The sequence below is a fragment of the Gossypium hirsutum genome, chromosome A10 (genome assembly GCF_007990345.1).
Source record: "Gossypium hirsutum isolate 1008001.06 chromosome A10, Gossypium_hirsutum_v2.1, whole genome shotgun sequence".
NCBI lineage: Eukaryota > Viridiplantae > Streptophyta > Magnoliopsida > Malvales > Malvaceae > Gossypium > Gossypium hirsutum.
This window is the reverse complement of record NC_053433.1, coordinates 11,250,880-11,273,479: the sequence shown is the minus strand read 5'-3', so window position 1 is coordinate 11,273,479 and position 22,600 is coordinate 11,250,880. Positions and strand designations below refer to the sequence as shown.

The 22,600-nt window shown below is 30.7% G+C and overlaps 1 protein-coding gene across 2 annotated transcripts; it reads left to right on the top strand.

Annotated features, from left to right (window-relative positions):
• Positions 1-15,678: 15,678 nt before the first annotated feature.
• LOC107897283 (mediator of RNA polymerase II transcription subunit 15a) lies at positions 15,679-19,125 on the top strand. Of its 2 annotated transcripts, XM_016822672.2 has the most exons (5): positions 15,679-15,939; positions 16,897-17,015; positions 17,837-17,948; positions 18,256-18,358; positions 18,773-19,125. In XM_016822672.2, the coding sequence occupies exons 2-5, from the start codon at positions 16,903-16,905 to the stop codon at positions 18,988-18,990; spliced, it is 546 nt and encodes a 181-aa protein (XP_016678161.1). In that variant the 5' UTR covers positions 15,679-15,939; positions 16,897-16,902; the 3' UTR covers positions 18,991-19,125. The 2 variants fall into 2 exon arrangements, with proteins under 2 accessions (XP_016678161.1, XP_016678163.1); XM_016822674.2 differs by lacking the exon at positions 15,679-15,939 and having other exon boundaries at positions 16,896-17,015; positions 17,778-17,948.
• Positions 19,126-22,600: the final 3,475 nt, after the last annotated feature.

The following is a 22,600-nucleotide window of genomic DNA, read 5'->3' as shown; positions in this document are numbered from 1 at the left end:
GGGTTATTCGAAACTTGAGTAAACGCTGACAAAATAGAAAAAAATTATCGCTAATTTGGGGTTTCAGTATTCACATCGAGTGGAGGCTAGTTGTCACATTTAATATTTTTTTAATTATTTCGTCAATTTATGAATAAGCAAGTATGTAGTTAATCCTAGGTTCAATTCCTTTACTTACATTTTTTATAAAATTTTTGGCATTAAAAATGATGGTCAAATCCACCTTAGACGTCCACCTCAATTGCCTATAGAGACATATTTCTTTCTATTTTAACTAGTAACGTTTCTTGTATAGCCTCATTTTCACTCTCTTAATCCGCCTTTTGTGCTTTTGTGCCAATTGTTGTCATTTCCAAATCCCTTACCATACCCTTGTCGTCCATGCACCTAGACACTCCTAGGCTCTCATTAGTTTTTCTTTTTTCACTTTCTTTTAACTTTTCTCTTTTCTCCTCCTCATTCAACCACCATTGTTTTTACTTTTTGCCACCATTGCACCACCATTAGCCATATTTCTTCACCAAATCACCACTACGACACCACTAAAGCCTTCACTTTCTTCCACACCTCCTCCTCACTCACCACTGTGCCACCACCGCACTGTCGCCGTGCGCTGCACCACCGCCACTACCACTGTTTTTCCATTTTTCACCATTTCTTTTCCTCTTTTCATCCACTTGTTGGTAATAGAATTTTTATTCATATCAACATCTACAAATTGATTAGAAATGAATTTTTTGAATATCCTTTTTACTAAACCATTCTTTTTAATTGTACTATGTTGTTAGCCATCGTTTTTCCTCCATAAATCGAGAAAATATGGAATCAAAGACTCTTTTAATTCTTGGAACTACTCGTTCTTCTTTGACCACTTGGATTCGTATTCTCGCTTTAGGAAAAAGTACTCTTCCTTGTAAGATAAGTAAGTCTTATTATTTGAATTTCGTTATGAGACTTTAATGGATTGATTTAGCGTTTTAACATGGTATTGATTTTTTAATAAAAGGATTCAAGACCGGAGTTCTTTCTTTAGAGTTGGAATAGGAATTAGAATCGAGTTATCGAATCTACCAAGCAAGGTGTGGATTTAATTTATCAAAAAAAATTAATTACGAATTTATTGATAAAAATAATAATATTTATTAAGATTGAAACTTTGATTAAGATCTATGTGTTGTGAAATATTTGGGGTACATTGTGTATTCCAAAAGCATGCTAAATCCGAAAAAAGAGAAAGCACAAGTATTTCAAACTAACTATTTTAGTGAATGTATGTTATAAGTGATGTGATTAAATGATTAATGTAAAATGATATGTATATACCAATTCTCATGACATGTGATTTTATGGCAAAATTGATTATGCATGATGTATATATTTTAATCATGCCACTGTTTTATTAATTGATATTTGATTTGTATGTTAAGCATGCCGACTATATTAATCTTAGATTTGATTCGCATGTTAAGCATGCCTACTGAAAAAAATTGTTAATATGTCATATCACATGCATGGGGTTGGGATGATTATGAAATGAGGAAGACTTGGCAGTTTTACTACAAAAGTGAGTGGCTTGTCCACAACACTAACAATTGGCTTGACCACAACAATATTGAGTGGCTTGGCCACAATGTAAATGAGTGGTTTGACCGCATCATGCAGCTTGACTGAGATATTGAGTGGCTTGGCCACAACATTGAGTGTTATAGGATAGACGAGATCTGGGGAACTCTTTGTTGGTGTATAGCAGAGATGGGTAGGACAATTTTGTTAAACTTACACTGATTTTTGAAAAAGTTGCATTGGTATTTTCATGCACCTTATCATATGTGATTTTTTTTAAAGTATACATGTTGCTATAATTATGATATGTATGAATTGATTAATGTTTTTTTTTATGTTGAATTCACACTAGGCTTTAAAAGCTCACCCCTTCTATTTCCTGAATTATCAGATAACCCACGATGTTAAGACATGGGTTGGGCTTCCGGAGGATTACTTGGATATTTTACGTAAAAACTTTTAAACTTTATTATTAGGTATTTTTGGGGACTATTTAATTATTATTAAATGTGGTATGAACATTGATTTTGGATTTTTGGGACATTTTGCATGATTTGGTACGAATATATTAATTAAAATGGTTTATCAAGTAAGTACAAAAAATCATATTTTTCAACACAATTACAATTTCGACTTAGAAACTTTATTACAAATTTGAGTATATGTTTTTACGAAAATTAAACCTAATTGCTTAAATTTTTAATATTTTATTAAATAAATCAAGTAATGATTTTTAGTCAACAAATAAGACTTTTGTTAAATCTTCCGCTACGACATTTTCAAAGTAAGACATTTACTTTAATTACTCAAACTTGGAATTTTCAAGTTTATTTGATTTCTAAAAATATTTTTACTAGAAATTCAAATAGTTACCTTAGTTTTCTCAAGCAAATTAATACATAGATTTTTAATAAAAAAGATAATAATTTTTGAAAAGAAATAGCTAAACGTTTTTCTACGTCATTATCATGGCCAATGTGATCTTCGAGATTTGGCCATAATGTCTAGATCGGGTTTAGGCGATTATATTTAGTGGTATCAGAGTTCGATTTAAAACTCAGATTGTGGTTATTTTTAAAGTTTTCATGCATATCTAATAGAGGGCTATTTTGGGAAAAGTTCATACCACAGCTAAAAACTTATTTTTACAAAAGGTTGTGTTTTCTTTAAAAATCTAAGACTCCAAAGTTGACCCAAGATAAGTACTTGTTACATATTTCAACTATAGACTGTGAAACTACTTATATACTGAAATTATAAATTATGAAACTACATATATACTTAAACTTTAAATTGTGAAACTATAGACTATGAGACTATAGATAGTGAAATTGTAACCAAACTACTAGACTGAAAACATACAATATTAATAACGAAAACTTGTTTCTAAAATTGTCAAATAACTTCATAAAACTTAGATATTCAATAGCAAGATAAATACTCGTGGAGTAAGAACACGAGGTATGAGAGCTCATAGAGAGCAAGGTCAATAGACCCAAGTTGATTCATTTACGTTGCAAGTGTGCACTTCCGAGCCAATGGCTGATCATGTTGAACACGCACTTATGGTGGATGATAGCTAGCATGAGCTTGATGATAATGTTGTGTCATAGGCCAGCTTAGGGTGCTACAGCAGGTAGCTGGAGCTAATACTAGAACGGGTAGTCGAAGAACCATACTTGAGAGACTTCATTTTAACGGAGCTGGGTTATTTAGAGACGTTGCTAGGATAACCCCTACTGTACTTGAATATTGGCTGGAAGCTACGGAGAGAATCTTGGATGACTTGAAGTGTACCCCCGAATAAAAATTAAGGGGTACTATATTGCTACTGAGAGATTAGGCTTACCGTCGGTGGCAGGCCGTAATAAGAGGTACTCAGACGAAAAGGCTGACATGGGAATACTTTCAAATACTTTCCAGAACAAGTACATGGGTACCAAATATGTTGAGGCTCAGAGGTTAGAGTTTATTGAGTTCAAGCAATGAGCTCGGTTTGTGGCTAAATATAAGGCCGAATTCTTACGGCTAAGTGCTATGCTCAGGCAATGATTACAACTGAACAAGATAAGTGCATTAGATTCGAGAATGGGTTGAGGTATGAACTGATGGTAATGTAACCCCTTATTAAGTAATGTTTTTTGAAACTTTGGTGGAGAAAACCAAGATAGTTGAGGAGGTTAAGCGTGTAAAACATGAGAGGAAGGATAAAGCTAGAGTCCCTGTTAAGAGAGATGCTAAACCTGTTGTTGATGGTGGCAGGACTCCGAACTGTGCTACTGATGGTAAGATGCATTTAGAGGAGTGTTAGAGGAGTTTGGGTGCATGGCTAAGATGTGGGTCTTTGAAATTTAAGATCAATGATTTTCTACTTCATAGTGAGCAGATGCAAGCCCTAGAATAAAATTGAGCTCAGAACTAAAGAGCTGGGAAACAACATCAAAAAGGACAATGACAGAATAGATGTGGTAATGTTGGGCAGAGACAGATAGCATTAGGTCAGGTGCTAAGCGAATTGATGCGAGACAGCTTGCGTTTGTCTATGTAGCTAGACATAGGGAGGACCATGATACAACTGACATCATGACACGTACTTTTATAATTAATTTTGTTCAGTACTTCACTTTGATTGATATTGGTTCAACCTACTCGTATGTCTCTTGTTTGATGGTTGATAAATTGGGGATTAGGATAAATAAACTGTTAGCGATATAATTGTACTCAGTCCCCTAGGATAATCTGTTTTTGTAAACAAAATTTATAAGAGATGTCTACTAGAAATTCAATGAGAGGTATTTCCAACAGACTTGATGAAATTACCCTTTGACTAATTTCATCTTATATTAGGTATGGACTGGTTGGTAGAATATCAAGTCAATTTGGATTGCGCTTTGAAGAGGGTTACTATAAAGACTTCTTCTAGAAATGAGATAGTGATGGTTGGGGAGCGTAGAGATTACCTATCTAATATGATCTCTACTCTAATGGCCGAGAAGTTGGTACGTAAGGGATGCGAAACCTATTTGGCTTACATTCTGGACAATAATGCTAATGAATCAACTGTGGGGAATATTGATACAGTGAGGGATTTTCTCGATATCTTTTTAGAAGAGTTACATGGATTGTCTCCAGAGCGTAAAGTTGAATTTGGAATTGATTTATTGCCTGGGGTAGCTCTGGTGTCAATTGCCCTTACCACATGGCACAAAAAAAGCTTAAAGAATTCAAGGTGCAGTGATAGAAACTTCTAGATCGTGGATTTATAAGGCTGAGTGTCTCACATTGGAGAGCTCCAGTCCTATTTGTAAAGAAGAATAATGGATTCATGATACTCTGCATCGATTATCGGTAACTAAATAAGTTGACCGTAAAGAATAAATATCCCTTCCCGATGATAGATGATTTATTCGATCAGTTTAGATGTGCTAATGTGTTCTCTAAAATCATTCTAAGTTTCAAGTACTATTAGTTGAAAGTGAAGGGAACAAATGTTCCTAAGATCGTGTTGGAACGCCAGTGCCTCCAAGGCGCAGCGGAAAAATAAAATAATTAAAAACATTCCGGTGATCCAAACCATGGATCCATGTGTAAGAAACGTATCGGGGTGATAAAAGGTTTTAAAATTACCGAAACTTTAATCTGAGTAGACAGCGACGCCTAGGCAACGGGAATCCTGAACCACTATCGAACCAAGCGGCAACCTTTTCGATGTTGGCTTCTACGTAGTCCACCCAGTTGACAATGAACGATAGAAAAATCTCAGAAACTATTTCAGTGATTTTTATGCTTGACGGCTGCTAGACCCTTTTGCATAGTTTCGGGCTTATTTATATATTATCTCTTTAGGGTTTTTACCCTTGCCATATATAACACCCTTTTAATTGGTATATCTTTTTAATGAATATTAATTCATTAAAATTAATCTGAACATAATAGTCATCATTAAAATAAATATAATAATGTTTAATCGAAAATTATAATTACATTAATTATAATAAAGATTTCGGTAAACTATATTTATTTAAACTTATATACGAACCAAATTCATATACTAATGAAATTATGTTCTGATTATGTGTACAACATCCTTGTACGTATAGTATGTTCAACAATTTGATTGCCCAATTAAATTAATTCTATAATTAATTTAATTCATCTGACAATCAGAATACAATACCAACTATGTTTTACTCCGTTCATTTCAACCATAGGATGTGACCCTATAGGTTCTTGTAACGTTAGCAGTAATATTAGAATGATTCTAATGTTACAAACAATGAGTGGCATCTAGCAATGCATCATTGCTACCTAAGTTACGAGAAGTCATGATTCGACATAACCTTTTGTGATTAACCTTTCATGCATTAATCCTTAAGTCCTATATCTTTAGAATGGACACAAGTCATGGAATAGTCACACTTGCATAGTCCATCCCATGTTTCTTGATACCTTAAGTGAACTATGATACACAAATAAGTATGACATCTCATATCAACTTATTTGAGCATGGCCATGCATTTCTAGTCTCACTCAATCAAGTGGCCTAAGATATTACTCCCATTATGTAGGAGAGACTTATCCTATATTGATCAACCATATCCCTCTACATAGATTGTGGTATATCCAACATTAGTCTTTATAGAACAACCAGTTACGATGTTCATTTGACTATATCAAAATATACAACTCATGATGTTGGGATAATGATGATCTCAAGTATGAGGATCATATACATATTAATCACTATGAGTAATGTTGTGACAATTACATAATAATCTAAGAAACATACTCATAGCAGGTCAGTCCAATATGTTGTTCTCTAACACACATATTCATGCATTGATTTTGACACTCCATATCAATAACAACTCTTTATCATCAATCAACTACATGTTGGTCTTAATGCATTATTGTTGTCCTAGCCAACAATAATACTTGACTAAGGATCTTTTAAGAATAATCATATTATTCTTAGGACATTATTATAAAACAGTTTATTTATGTACACAGAAAAGAAACTGAAATAATAATGGTAACGCCTTATATCAATAAACATGATAAATCAAGTATGCTATTACAACCATCTCATGATTGATCTTTGGGCATACTCTTACAGACCGCACTTAAGACTCGGTATAGTCATTACGAGTTTCTAGTGATGCCTTTTGGTCTTACGAATGCTCTGACTGCTTTTTAGACCTAATGAATCAGGTTTTTTAGCTCTATCTTTATCAATAACATCTTAATTTACTCCAAGCCAGAAGCTAATTATGATGAATACTTGAGAGTTGTTCTATAGATCCTCTGTGAGAAAGAGCTTTATGCTAAACTGAGTAAGTGTGAGTTCTGGCTCCACGAACTAGTGTTTTTGGGTCATGTAATATCAAATGAGGGTATCCCTATCAATACAAAGAAAGTTGATGCTATTTTGGATTGGAAGCAGCCTAAGAACATCAATGAGATTCAGAGTTTCCTTAGTCTTGTTGGATATAATATGAGGTTTATGGAAGGGTTTTCCTTAATTGCAGCTCCTATGACTAAGTTTTTGAGGAAGAGTGTACCATTCAAGTGGAGTGAAGAGTAACAAGGAAGTTCTGATAAGCTCAAGTCCATGTTGACTCAAGCGCCTATCCTGATTCAGCCTGAGTTTGGTAAAAACTATACGGTGTATAATGATGTGTCTCATATCGGTCTTGGTTGCATTTTGATACAAAACGGTAAGGTTGTAGCCTACGCCTTGAGACAATTTAAGCCACATGAACGTAATTTCCCAACTCACGACCTCGAGCTAGCAACTGTTGTTTTCACCCTCAAGATTTAGAGGCACTATCTATATGGTGAGAAGTGTATCATTTACATGGATCAAAATAGCCTTAAGTATCTCCTTACCCAAAAGGAGTTAAACATGAGGCAAAAGAATTAGATAGAATTGCTCAAGGATTACAATTGTACCATTGAGTACCATTCAGGAAAGGCAGACATTGTGGCTGATGCACTGAGTAGAAAGTCTATTACTGATTTGAGAGCTATGTTCATCTAAGTTGAGCTTGACTAGTGATGGAGGTTTGCTTGTAGAGTTGCAAGTGTGACCTACCTTAGTGGGTGAGATTTAGTCAAAACAATCTTTTGATGTGTCTCTTGCACCCCGGTTTAGTGAGATTGAGGAGGATAAAACTATATATTTTAAGCTTAACTCTGAAGGAGTTTTGTGTTTTTTATAGAGATACTGTGTGCTTGATGATTGAGACTTGATACAATCTATTCTTCGTGAAATGCATAGTAGCCCATACACTATTCATCCTAAATGGAATAAGATGTACCGTGACTTAAGGGAGCAATATTGGATGTAATGACCCAAAGTTTACGGGTATCGAAAAAGTATATTTTCAGGTATCCGTTTTCGTAAAACAGATTCGTAAATATTTACTAAAAATATTTACGAAATTAGTTGTGAGGTTAATTAGGTTTTGGTTAGGTGAAATTGTTTAAATTAATGTTAATTAGGTATAAGGATATAATTGAATAAAGCGTGAAAGTTGAATTATAAAATGGAGAAAAATCAAGGGACTAAATTAGTAATTAAGCCATAGGTGCCAAATGTATGTTAAAAATAAAATACATGTGTAGTAAAAATATACATACATTTGTATTATATATATGAATTTACTTATTATATAAGAAATAATAATTATTAAGTTAATATGATATTATAATAATAAAACTATAATAAAGAAATAAAAGAAAAGAAGGAAAGAAAGGGGAAAGAAAAGAAAAGAAAAATTATGGTTCTAAGGGTTCAACCTTAATTTGGTAAGTCAATTTAGTCCCTATTCTTGTAATTTTGATATTTTTGGAATCCTAGAACAAAATATTACTTGATTTAGGTGGAAATTTTGAAAATTAGTTGATTTTTAGAGGTGGTTTTGTTGAATTAATTGAAGAATCAGGGTTTAAATTGATACAATTTCAAGTTAGAATTAAAAAGGGGATTGAATTGCAAAATAAATCATAAGTTTTGAATAATAGGGGCTAAATTGAAATAAATTTGAAATTAGGGTTTTATGGTGAAATTAGAGAGTTGAAATTGGTTTTAAGTAATAGTTGAATGAAAAAAAATAGAGAATAAAATTATGAAGAAAATAAAGTTAGAATTGAATAGGGATTGAATTCGAATTTAGGCAAAAGATGTGTATTAATTGAAATATGTAGTATGAAATTGTAGTATATTGATAAATTTCAATTGTTTTGATTTTCATAGCTAACATTGAGTCGGAGACATCGGCTAAGAAAGGGAAACAGAAAGTCAACGAGGATTAGCTCGGAAAATTACGGTTTGTATTTTTATAATCTGAATTTAATTATTAATTGTTGAATTTTGATTTAAATGTTTATGGTAAGATATTAAGGTAAGTAATAGCATTTTTGATGTTGAATTTAATGTATGTGAATTTGTGATTGATACGATATTTGAATATTAGATAATTGTAGTATTGAAATTGAATTGAGTTGAATTGAATTGTATTGAATTGGAATTTATGAATTATTTGAGTTGTGTGATGAATGAAAAGTTGAAAAGTGAATTGAATAATGTCGGGCTAAGTCGGATATAGTTGGCATGCCATAGGATTGGAAGTGTTTAGGGATACTTCGACTTCGAGTCGATGAGGCACTATGTGTCGTATTATTAATGCTTTGAATAAATCCGATGAGGTACTGAGTACCGTATTGTTTTACTTCGGCATGGCCGATGAGGCACTGAGTGCCGTACTGGTGTGTTTGGGTTGGATCCGCGTATCCGTCTGAATGTGCCGTACTGATGTGTTTGGGTTGGATCCGCGTATCCGTCTGAATCTAAGTTGTGTTAATAGGGATATATGAATGAATTGACCAAATGATTGTCACTGAATGATATTGTATAAGAAATGGATATTGAAATTGAAAATGAAATTGAATAGAGAATTTTATTGTGACATGCTACTGAATAACAATTGTGAGATTGAAATAGGAAATATAATTTTTGAAAGTGATATGGATGATGAGTTTATGAAATTGATTATTGGTTGAATGATTTTTATTTTGTATGATATGAACTTAAACATTATAAATTTTGCTTAATAAGTATTTGAATTATAGAAATACCACTGAGTTATACGCAGCATACGGTTTGTTTCCGTGCGCAGGTTAGGTAAAGTCTGATCATTGAATTAGCATCCAAAGCCGATCCCGAACTCAAGCACGTGGTGAAGTATTTTCTCTTTTGAGAATGACATGTACCTAGGTTGTCTTTTGATGTCATTTTGAGGTGTGAATATTAATGGCGTATAAGATTATATTGGTTGATCTATATATACAAATATATATCTTATAATATGGTTATTTACATGGTTTAATTTGAATTGATTTGGATAGTATTTAAATAAATTGTTTAGATAATTTATGTTAGATATCTATAAACATACATGAGTTAGATTGTTATGTTGATAGTTTTGGCATGTTTTAAATGTATTTAATTGTATTTTGGATTGTTTGAATAAATGGTATTTGAGTTGCCTTGTTGTTTAAGAATTGCAGGGTTGGTAAACTTGTTGTATAAGGCTCATTTTGTGTCCACACGGCCTGGCACACGAGCGTGTTATAATGACTCAAAATTCACGGGCACCGAAAAAGTGAGTCATAGGGCCTCCATCTTAGTGAAATAAGTTCGAAAATAATTATTAGAAATATTTATGAGTTTAGTTGTGTGTCTAATTAGGTTTTAATTAGGTGAATTTAGCTTAATTTAGAGTAATTAATAAAAAGAACTAAATTGAATAAGGGGTAAAAGTTTAATTCTAAAGTAATGAAAAATAAAAAGGATTAAAATGGTAATTAAACTATTTACAAAAATTGAGGCGACAAATATGTATTAAAATCTAAGATTTTATTTAGGTGATATTTAAATATTATATATAATTATTATAATTATTAATTAACATTATGGTTTTATATTAGATTATTATTATTAGTATTATTATTAAATAAATTAAATAGTAGATAATTGCCTAGTAATTAAAAAAATGTACATGTGTAAAAATTATATTGGTACATTTGTAATTTAAATACTCAAATTACTTATAATTTAAGTATAAAGATATTTTATAATAATTAATTGTATTAATTATATTATGAAATTTTTTATATAATTAATAAATTAAAGTTATGACAAATGTATGAGGATGATAGGGTACAAATGTAATAATATGCATGTGTACAAATGTAATATATGTAATTGATATTAAAATAGTTATTATTATTATGTTAAAGATATTTATTAAATTAAATAAATAAATTATAAGATTTTTGGAATGAAAAATAAATTAAATAATGACATTTGTAATAATATGAATATATAAATTTGTATTATAATTATGTATTTATTTAAATTTAAGTTAAAGATATTTATTAATTAAATATTAATATTATAATATTTTTATTTGTTAAATAAATAAAAGAAAGATAAATGAATGATAATAATAGTGTACAAATGTATAAAGATACATGTATACAAATGTATTAATTATATTGTTATTAAGTAGATATTTTATAATTATTAAATTAATAATAATCTACATTAGTTAAATGATAAAATAATATAAAGAAAACAAAATATAAAAGAAAAACAAAGAAACCAAGGAAACCGAACTGGAACATTTCGAAACGGGGGAAGAAAAGAAAGAAAGAAAAGAAAAAGGAAAAATGTGGGTTTTAAGGTTTGAAGCTTTAAAAGGTAAGTCAATTAAGTCCTTTTCTCTTAATTTTGATGTTTTAGAAGCTTTAGAACAAAGTTTTGCTGAAATTAAGTTGAAGTTTTGAAAGTTCTTAGGTTTTTGAACATAGTTCATGTTGAACAAAATAATGAATTAAGGATTTAATTGAATGAATTTTAAGTTAGAATTGATTAAAGGATTAAATTGTAAATTGGGCTATAAGTTTTGTGTTGTAGGGAATAATTGAAAGAATTTTTAAATTAGGGTTTTATTATACATTAGATAGTTGAGTAGAATATGGAAGGAAATTGAATAGAAATAAAATATGAATTGAGTTAGAAAAGTAAATGAGTTAATTAGGATTAAATTGGAATTAGGGTATAAATTGGATAGAAATTCAGTTATTTTTATTAATTAATGCTGTAATTAATATGTGTAAATTATTATTTTCATAGCTAACAAAGAACCCGAGGCATTGGCACAAAAAAGAAAGGAGAAAATTATCGAGGAGTAATCGCGAAATCTGGGTTTATATTACTATAATTCAAATTATTTATTTATTCATTAAATGTTAAATTAATTTATGTATATGATAAGTAAATTATAAGGTAAGTGTTATTGTTGAATTGAATGGAAATTGAGTTGAATGATGAATATGTATTGAAATTGAATTGTATGTGGATTGAAATGGAAAAGTATATTGAATTGAGTTGTAATTAAATTGAGAATGAAATTCAAATTGAAAAGTAATATGGAATACCCTATTAACTAGTCGGGCTGAGTCGGATATAATTGGCATGCCATAGGATTGGAAGTGTTCAGGGATACTTCGACCTCGAGTCGATGAGACACTGGGTGTCATACTGTTACTTTGGATAGATTCGATGAGGTACTGGGTACCACTTTACTTCAGCTAGGCCGATGAGACACTGGGAGTCAACTTTGCTTCGAACTATCCGATGAGGCACTGGGTGCCAAACTGGTGTGTTTGGTTGGATCCATGTATCCGCCAAAGTCCGAGTCTATTAATAGGGATAATTAAAAGAAAAGTTAAGTCGAATAAAAGGAATTGGTTGAGCCATTGAAAGAAATGTGAAAGTAGAACATGAATTGAAAATGTGATTTGAATGTGAGTATGAGAATGGAAAGCATGAACCAATGGTTCATGAATTAGATAATGGCTCAACATGAATATATATGATTTTAATTGATGAATAACTAAATTAAATTGTATGAATATATTGAGAATGGCAAATTTATGTTTAAATTGGTTTAGTAAATATTAAAATTATATGAATTAATTTATATGATTATTATGTTTATAATTTGAATTGTGGTAATATCACTGAGTATGAAATACTCAGCGTACGGTTGCTTCTGTGTGCAAGTTAATAGGTATTCAAAGTCTCGGTTCAGCATCCAGGCGATCCCGACTCTAGAGCAAACTCGGTGATGTATTCTTCTTTTAGAAAAAGTGGCATGTACATAGGTGTTATTTTAATACTTTAAAATGCTATATGATTTTTGTTGTAAAGAATGATATTTGATATTTTGGTGTTTAAACAATGAAATGGTATGAAAATTTATATGATATATTTGGTATAATTAATACTAACATGATCTTTTGATACTTGGTTTAATGAAATGGAAATAGAATTATCATAACATATTTGGTATAGTTGGGAACAAGTTGAAATAGAATGAATGAAGTTTATTTAATTAAACAATATATGCAAATGTTTACTTAGTAAATTACTGAGTTGATGTTAAACTATGTTTAGGTGTATTTAAATATAAAATTGTATGAATTGTGATATTGGTTTTGAATTGGTTGCGATTTGAATTTGCAGGGAAGGTTAAATATTTATAAAGGGTTATATTAAATTTTTCTCAAAAAAAAAGAGTCAATTAGCAAAAGTTTTAAATGAACTTATGATTATATTATAATATGTTCAATAATTATTTGAATATTAATTGAAAATTATCTGATTATCTGGTAATGCCTCGTAACCTTGTTTCGGCGACAGTTTAAGGTTAGGGGATGTTACACGTGTGACCAGACCGTGTGAGACACACGGCTTACACATGGGTGTGTGATTAGGCTGTGTGTCCCCTGCAACTTAAAATTTTAGAAACAGAATGCTCAGGTATTGCCACAAGGGCATGTGCCCGATCATGTGAAAACTGCACCTAAAATTCGAAAAAAAATAAATTGACCATACGGACTAGTACACTGGCATGTGCCTTGGCCGTGTGAGGTAAGTTAGAGAGTAACACGGAGTAGGACACGGCTTGAAGCACTGGCATGTTTACAGTCACACAGGTGTGTCCCTAAACCACATGGGTGTGTGAGCCCTGCACATAGGAAAAATTTTAAAATTTCACAAAAAATTCTCTAAGTTTCCGATTAAGTCCCGATTCATTTTAAATACTTATATTGGCCCATAAAAGGGACAATATGATTAATTTATGATGTGTTTTCTATTTAACTTGTTTATTGTTCATAATTGATCTAAATAGTCCAGTAATGCCCTGTAACCTTGTTCCGAAGACGGATAAGGGTTAAAGGGTGTTACATTGGAGACCTAGTTTTAAGCATGAGGCAGTCAAGTTTGTGAGTAAGTGTTTGACATGCCAGCAAGTTAATATTGAGCATCAATTTCTTTCTGGTTTATTACAGCCTATTCAAATCACTTAGTGGAAGTGGGAATGTGTGACCATGAACTTTGTTAGCGAGTTGCTTTTGACACCTACTAAGAAGAATTCAGTCTGGGTAATTGTGGATAAGCTAACTAAGTTAGCACATTTTCTGTCTGTTTGTACTGATTATTCATTGCAGAAGTTGGTGAGGTTATATATTTCTGAGATTGTGAGACTTCATATAGTACCGGTATATATCATTTCTGACCGAGATCCTCGGTTTACATCTTGATTTTGGAAGAAGCTACACAAGGCTTTAGGTACTCGATTGAAATTTAGCACAACTTTTCACCCACAGTTTGATAGGCAGTCAGAATGAGTCATCTAGATTCTTAAGGACATGTTGAGGGGTTTTATAATCGACTTTAGTGGCAGTTGGGAGGAGCATTTGCCACTAGCAAAGTTTGTGTATAACAAGAGTTTTTAGTCGAGCATTCATTTAGCTCCTTATAAAGCACTGTATGGTTGCAAATGTTGTACACTTTTGTGTTAGACTTAGTTGGTAGAAAATAAAGTACTGGCTCCGTTATGTCTGTAACGAACAATGGCAGCTTTATTACGTCTATAACAGAAAATTGTTAGGGTTGGCTAATTTGTTATTTTTCAAAAATTTAGTAATTGAATTGAAAGTTAAGTGACTGCTTTATTATTGATTTAATAATGATATCAAAATTGAGTAAATGATGATGTAATTTATGATTTATATTATAGCTTTCAAAGAATTAATTTAAAACAAACAAATAAGCACAGGCAAGATTTTCTTCATTATTTTTATTAAGGGTCCGTTTGTTTACATGTAAAAGGTTTTACGAAAAATACTTTCTGCATTTTCCTGTGTTTGTTTCACAGAAAATAGTTTGGTCAACGGAAAATGACTTACAGGTCAAGGTAAAATAAGTCATTTTTCTTGTAAAATAACTTACCCTTTTGAAAAGCGTAAGTCATTTTCCGGAAAAGAGCTCATTTATAGATAATTTTATTTTTATATAAAAATTAACTTAAATCAAGCTTAATATTATTATATTGATAATAAATTTTATTTTTATTTTTAAAAATATTTAAAATATTATATTTTTCAATATTATTAAACATACATATTTAATTATTTATATTTAGTAATATAATAAATTATTAATATAATAAATATAATTTATTAAAATAATAAATTATTAAATATTTTAATTTTATTTTAATAATAAATTTTAAAATAATAAGTTTAAATAATATTATTCACATATTATTGAAAATATTCAATATTAATATTTTAATAATAAATATTTATTACAATTATAAATATATTAATAATAAATATTTTGTAGTATAAAGGTTAAAATATGTCATAAGTTTATGCATACTTCACAGATTTGTAATTTAGTTTTTATACTTTTATTTTTAAGAATTTAGTCTTTTTACTTTTCAAATTTGAAAATTAAGTTAAATTGTTGACATCTTTTATTTTTTTGTCAATTTTGTTGATGTCACATTTTTAAATAAAAATACTCACAATAACTGAATCTAAATTTAATATAATATTTTTAATATATACAAAAATAATATAAAATACAACATTATAGATAAAAATAAATTTAATTAAATAATAAAAAAATAAAATTTAAAGAAATCTATTAACAGAAAATATTTTATACATATTAATCAATAAATAAATAATGATTTTCAGTAAAATAAATGGAGTGTAAATGATATTTTTTAAGCGTTAAGCTTTTGTATTATTCATACTCTCTGAAAATAAAAGAAGCCTCTGATTATCTTTCAGAAGCACAAAACAAAAAACTTAAAATTTTCTTTCTGTATAATCGAAGAGAACCGGACGTGTGTGTTTAGTTCAGTCTGGGGATTTGGTGTTTGAGAAAAATCCTTGAGGAATTTTGGAGGCGGATCTCTCTTCTGCAATTGGGAGCTCTTCGTTGCGGTAAAAATATCAAATTTTTAATAGGTTTTATCATTCCGTTGCATTAATTCTTAGCTTACCGTGTTTTTTTTTTGAGTTGTTTGAATGAATTTATTGCGTTTTTAATCTCAACAGTCAATTAACGTTATATATATATATATTTAAAATGTTTGCTGTGAAAAAAATCTAAAAATATTTGGATTCCCGAAAATGAAAGCGACCCCAAAAGCAAATTATCATCTCTATTAATTTTGTTGATCTTTGTAATTTTCTTCTTTTCGTTTAATAATACACGATAAAGTTCTAATTGAGGGCGTTGATTTCATTGGGAAAGATGTCAGTTGGTTTTGTTCAAGATTACTGAACTTTTTCATAACCCTGAGCCTCGGTAGCATTCTCGGAAGCCAACTAACCATTAATTCTTTACTTAATAGCATTAGTTGAATATTAGATATGCTTGCCGGTGATGTGCTAATTTTGTTGTGGAAGTAGTGGTGTTTTAGGGAGTTAGTGTCTTCTTTCTGCAACCAATGGCCTAGACACACACACACAAAACTGAGGAACCTTAACAGTGAAAGATTTATGTTCAATTGTAGGGTGTCTGTGATTGTCTAGTAAGGCGTACTGTCATTTTGTTAGAGCTAAAAGTGATGCTGCAAAAGCTTTATCATGTCCAAATTATGTTGTAACGTTACCAAATACAAATCCTGCTCTTATGTTTAAATTTATGCTTTTTGGTATCTACGGGGAAATATAAATTGACATTTTATAACCATGTGTTTTACCCTGAGTTTCTTATCAAGAGATGGAAACTGTAAATGGGAAAGTGTTTATTCTACATAACCTTGTCAGATGTTTTTGCATACTTGAGGAGTGATTTGTTTCCAAACTTACTACTTTTTCTTTTTCGTGATCTATAATTTATGACAAAACAATTAATCTGGAAGTTCTGTGACTGTTCTATTTTGGTGTTGTTAGAATTTGATGGATACCAATAACTGGATGTCTACTCCTCCCAGTGGAGAGCCCACCATGGACACAGGTGATTGGAGAACCCAGTTGCTGCCAGTTTCACGACAGAGAATCGTCAATAAGGTGTAAGTGAATTTTATGATACTATTTTCGGTGAAGTATACTTATACTTAACTTGCTGGGAGTATTTGGCATGTTGTCCGTAGTCTTAGTTAGTATTGTTATGAACCAAACATTCCCATTAATTACGCCTTTTTTCCTCTTCCAACGTGTTTTCTTTGTTTTGTAAATACATGGCTTGAGAACCAAAGCTTGCTCTTTTAGTCTTAACATGAGTTTGGGTACAAAAAATATATGGACCACATATCTGGAACCTGATGGGGGCATGTGGCTGAGCTATTGTGTCCAACTTTATGCATATGCAGATTCATCATTTAACGAATTTATGTGATTGAATAAGGATGCAATTTGCTTTTATATCTTTGGCTCCTTTTAAGCTTGGGACCTGTTATCTCATTCAAGCGGAGTATGGATTGGTGGTTCTCTTTTGTTCTTACTGACTGAATTATGACTATTCATTAAATAACTTATTGCTGTAATTGACACTAGCAGAGCTGCCTTTCTACATTGTGATCCGAACAATGGCAATTATGGTTGTGGTCTATCTGAATGTAACTGATATATGAAGGCCATGATAGTCATAGTTTATTTTGGGTGAACTTTGTTAAATCCAATGTTGTGGCTTCATGATATTTAAATGTGACTGCCCTAAGAAAGTTAGGAAGGAGAATTTTGTGGTTCTTATATTATATCCTGGTTATTTTTCATTTGATTTTTGTGTTGCTTTACAAACCTGACAACTTGGTCCGTAACATTCATTTATGTAGCATTTGAAGCTTCTCTCATGTATCATGATCATAACTCATGCAATGCCCTATGTACGTAGAATGGATACACTGAAGAGGCACCTTCCATTTTCTGGTCAAGAGGGTTTAAATGAACTCAGGAAAATAGCTGTAAGGTTTGAGGAAAAGATTTTTACTGCAGCAACCAGCCAGGTAATCATAAAAAAGTAGCATTCTTTAACATGCTTGGACTTGTTGTTTACCTATATTTTTTGCGTGTGTATCTTTTTTTTTTTTTCTATAAATTTGCATAGATATGTACACATTGCGACTCCTTACCTAGTAAACTATGTTTGAAGTAGATATAGATAGAAATCTAGCGAGGAAGAGAGAGAAGAGAGGGGAAAAAAAAAGATGCTAAATGCAAACTCAATATTAGGTGTGGTTAATATAACATATTTGAAAACCTTACCTTGTTTTTGAATAATAAATTAACCTCAATGTTGTTGTCTGCATTCAGTCTGACTACCTAAAGAGAATATCTTTGAAGATGCTTACAATGGAGAACAGGTCTCAGAGTACTGTACCCAAGACAAGGAATAAAAGCATACCGCCTGATCCAGGTACTAGCAAAAAACAGCATTTTGCTTTCATGCATGTAGATTTTCCATGTAGTTATCTTTTCTGTTCTTTTACATGCAGAGCTGTCTAACTTACAACATCTGCATATTTGCTGTCAAAAGCTATTTGAATGAAAATTCCCTATATTTTATCATTGTTGTCCCCCGCTTGAAGGGTAGCAGTTGTTTTTTAGTGCTGCATGCATCTTTGTATGTGCTAGGAATAAGTTTTTCATGATTCTTGTTCTTCCTCGTTGTATTATTCAATTTCCCTGCATGTTCTAATTCTAGTTTCTTTTTGAATGAAATAGTTATTGTTTTGGTATTTTGTTGTTCATCTTGTTCTAAATGTTTCTCAATTTTGTTCTGGTGGGTTCTTCTCTAACTTCTCTTTCTGAATATAAATTTCTTGGGTAGGTTCTCAGGGCATGCAGAACCAAGTTCACAGTCAAGGGCAACCAATTCCTATTTCTTTACAAAGTAATCAATCTCAAGCACAACTGTTACCCCAGAGTGTCCCGAATAACATGGCGTCTGCTGGAGTTCAAAGTTCTGCTGGTTTACAATCTGGAATGCCTGACGTCTCTGGTCTAACCCTGAATCCTGTACCTGATGTTGTAGAACAACATGAATAGGTAGTAATTGATAGCCTTAAGATAAGTCTTTGTAGGACGATATTTACTATGGCTTTATCGTGCTCATGCCTTGGAATAATTCTACATTACTTTAAGACTTTAGGTTTCTAATCGGATTTGGTAATTCAATTTTAATTGGGGTTTTAAATTGGGATTTGAGATTTGATGTTTTAAAATTGAATTTGAGAGTTTGAAATAAATTTTGGGAACAAGTTGGAATTTGGAGTTTCCATCAATATTTGGGGATTTAGGGTTCTCAAAAACAATTTTAAAATTTAGGATTTTGAACAGTGATTAAGGTATTTAAGGGTTTCGAACAAGGATTTTACGAGTTCGGGTTTGAAACAAGATTTAGAATTTAATGTTTCAAAAGGGTTTGAAACTTAGTTTTATGAATTGGGTTTTTCATTTGCTTCAATCCATTTCGAAGGGTTTGAGGTGGGTTTCAAATGGGTTTCATCCGAATTTTAGTGTGTTCGAATTATATTTGTCAATTCTAATCTAAACCCAAAAATTGATCTAATTAACTCGAATTTTAATCTATTTTTATTTGATATGATCATAAAAGCTAACATGAACTCATCTAACTTAAACCTGAAAGTGCTTGAAATGATTAAACAAATATCCAAAAGTGACCTAAAACCGAGTGTCAATGTAATGATCCGGTTTTTTGTTGTGTCGAAAAAAATGGTTTTGGGATTCTGTTTCTGTAAATCGAGCACGTAAATATTAAATAAAAATATTTACAAAGTTATTATATAGGTGAATTGAATTTTGATAACTAATTTAGTTGGATTAAGGCTTAACTAAGGTTTAAGGATTAAATCGTAATGTTCAATCGCTATTGATTTTAATTAGAAAATAGATTGAAGGTTTAAATGCAATTAATCAAAGGTCCAAAATAGCAATTAGACCCTATTTAATTTAGACTTAGTAGACGGTAAGAAGTCATTAAGCTTAATGGGCAAAATTATGATTAATTAAAAGTAAAACATAATTAATTAAAATTAATTATAAGGTTAATCCATGTATATAAAGCGAAAATCAGTGGAAAGAGAGAGGATTCTCATCTCTTTCAACTGAACCAAAGGTATAAGCAAGAAGAAGATGCCATTGATAGGGGTTTCAGAGCTTTCAATCAGTAATTAGTTAGTGTAATTTACTCTTTTTCTAGTAATTTTTATGTTTTTGAGATCATGAGAGCTTAATCTAGCTGAACCATGTATCAAATTGTAAAACTATTAAAGTTTTGAAAGATGCCATTGTTGAGAATTAAAAGTTTTAGGTGTTAAATTGATAGGTTTTAAGCTTAGATATGAAAAAGGACTAAATTGTAAAACTTAATTGATAGTTTTGTACATTATGGACTAAATCAAATAAATTGTAAAATTGGTTGTATAAATAAGAAATATGAGGTACTTAATGAGTAGTAGTGAAATCAGATTTTAATTGGGAGTTTAAATTGAAAGTTATATTAATATTAGTTTTAGGGACTAAATTGAATAATATGTAAATTTTGCTTAAATTGATAATTGATTGTGAATTAGCTGAATACTGATAGCTTTGTATGTTTATGCTAATCCATAGGTAACATTGAACTGGATCGTCGAGAGGGAAAAGAAAATCCAAAGTTGTCGGCAAACAGCTTGGAATTTTCTATTTGCATTTCTATGATTCAAAACTTATTTAATTATTGCGTTTTCATGTCATTTCACATCATACATTGTTGAGGTAAGTCATTGATGACTATTTGGGTTGATTTGGTATATTTGAGATTGATTTTCGAGATAGGGACTAAACTAAATAAAGTACGAAGCTTAAAATTTACTTGATATGTAACGACCTGATAGTCACGAGTGTTAAAAAATGCATTTCTAAGACTACATTTTCGTAAATCAGACTCGTAAATATTTATTAGAAATATTTACGAAGTTTAGTTGTGTGGTTAATAATGTTTTGGTTAGGTGAATTTGCATGAATTAAGAGTAATTAGGTATAAGGACTAAATTACATATAGGGTGAAAGTTGAATTATAGATTAACAATAATTAAAGGGATTAAATAAGCAATTATGCCATTGGCATTAAATGAGGTCACAAAAGATTAAAAAAAACGTGTAAGTTTATTTATATATTATAATATAAAAACCTTAAGTATTTATCTATATCATATAAAACAAAAGTAATAAATGAATAAATAAATAAATAAAGAAAAGAAAGAAAGCCAAGCCAAAAACGAAAACAAAAAAGAAAGAAAGAAAAAGAGAAAGAGAAAGAAGGAGACGAAAAAAGAAAAAGAGAAAGAAGGTGACGAAGGGCTTAGGGTTTCAATTGTTCAAAGTTCAATTGGTTAGTTAATTTAGTTCATTTTTCTTCTAATTTTTATGTTTTTGAAATTTCAGTGTTAAATAATGTCATACCTATGTCAAAATTTTAGAAATTATAGAGTTTTTAAGTGTTGTTGTTGTTGAATAATTTTAGTATTAGGGATTAAATTGATAGATTTTTAAGTTAGAAATGAAAAAAGATTGAATTATAGATTAAATTGTAAATTTTGAGTAATAGCTACTAAATTGTGAAAATTCAAAATTTAGGGATTTAAGTGAAAATAGTGAGTTAAATTTAGTTTAAAGTGGAATTTGTGTGAAAATATAGGATTAATTGTAAAGAAATAAAGTTAGTCTCGGTTTAGGGACGAAATTGAAAATTAGACAAATATTGAGCAAAAATTGAAATATACAATATGAAATTGAATTGTATTGTATTGAAGAATTCTAATTGTTTTAATTCCGTAGCCAACGTTGTACCGGATCCCTCGACTAAAAAGGGGAAAGATAAAGTCGACGAGGAATAGTTCGGAATTTCTAGTTTGTATTTCTATTCAAATCTAATTATTAATTGTTGTATTTTTATTAAATGTTTATGGTAAGTGATTGAGGTGAGTATTTGACATTTTGATATTGAATTGAATTTATATGTATATGTGATTATATGAAAAATTGATATTGGATATTGGTTGTTTTTGAATTGTGAAATTAAACCTTATTAACTGTATCGGGCTGAGCCGGATATAAATGGCATGCCATAGGATTGAAAGAGTTCAAGGATTTCTTCGACTTCAAGTCGATGAGACACTGGGTGTCAATTTATTACTTCGAATTATCCGATGAGGCACTAGGTGCTAAACTAGTGTGTTTGGTTGGATCCGTGTATCCGTCCGAGTCCAAGTTATGTTAATAAGGGTAAATGAATAATAAAGTTTTACAATTGATATTGAAATGGCATGGTATGAGAAATGTAAGTGAAATAGTGAATTGAAAATAGATTGTGAAATATGTTGCAAATATATGGAATATATGAGTTATATACTCATGAAATGAATATGAAATGGATAATGCAATTGTATAATGAAATGTGAAATGAATTGTGAAAAACTATTTATATAGCGAGTATGAGAATTGAGATATTTGTGAAACAAATGAATATGATATGGTTGTTGTAATATTTAAATATTAATACATGTTTATATTTCAATTGAATATTTGTAATTACTTATCTTTAAATATTCGGATTATAGAAATACCTCCGAGTTTTACTCAGCGTACGGTTTTA

Bases quoted from the DNA above. Each gene is read 5' to 3' on its own strand.
- LOC107897283 (XM_016822672.2), top strand. From the start codon at position 16,903: ATGGATACCAATAACTGGATGTCTACTCCTCCCAGTGGAGAGCCCACC. The intron at 17,016-17,836 runs GTAAGTGAATTT...CTATGTACGTAG, and splicing joins CAGAGAATCGTCAATAAGGT to AATGGATACACTGAAGAGGC. The intron at 18,359-18,772 runs GTACTAGCAAAA...TTTCTTGGGTAG, and splicing joins AAGCATACCGCCTGATCCAG to GTTCTCAGGGCATGCAGAAC.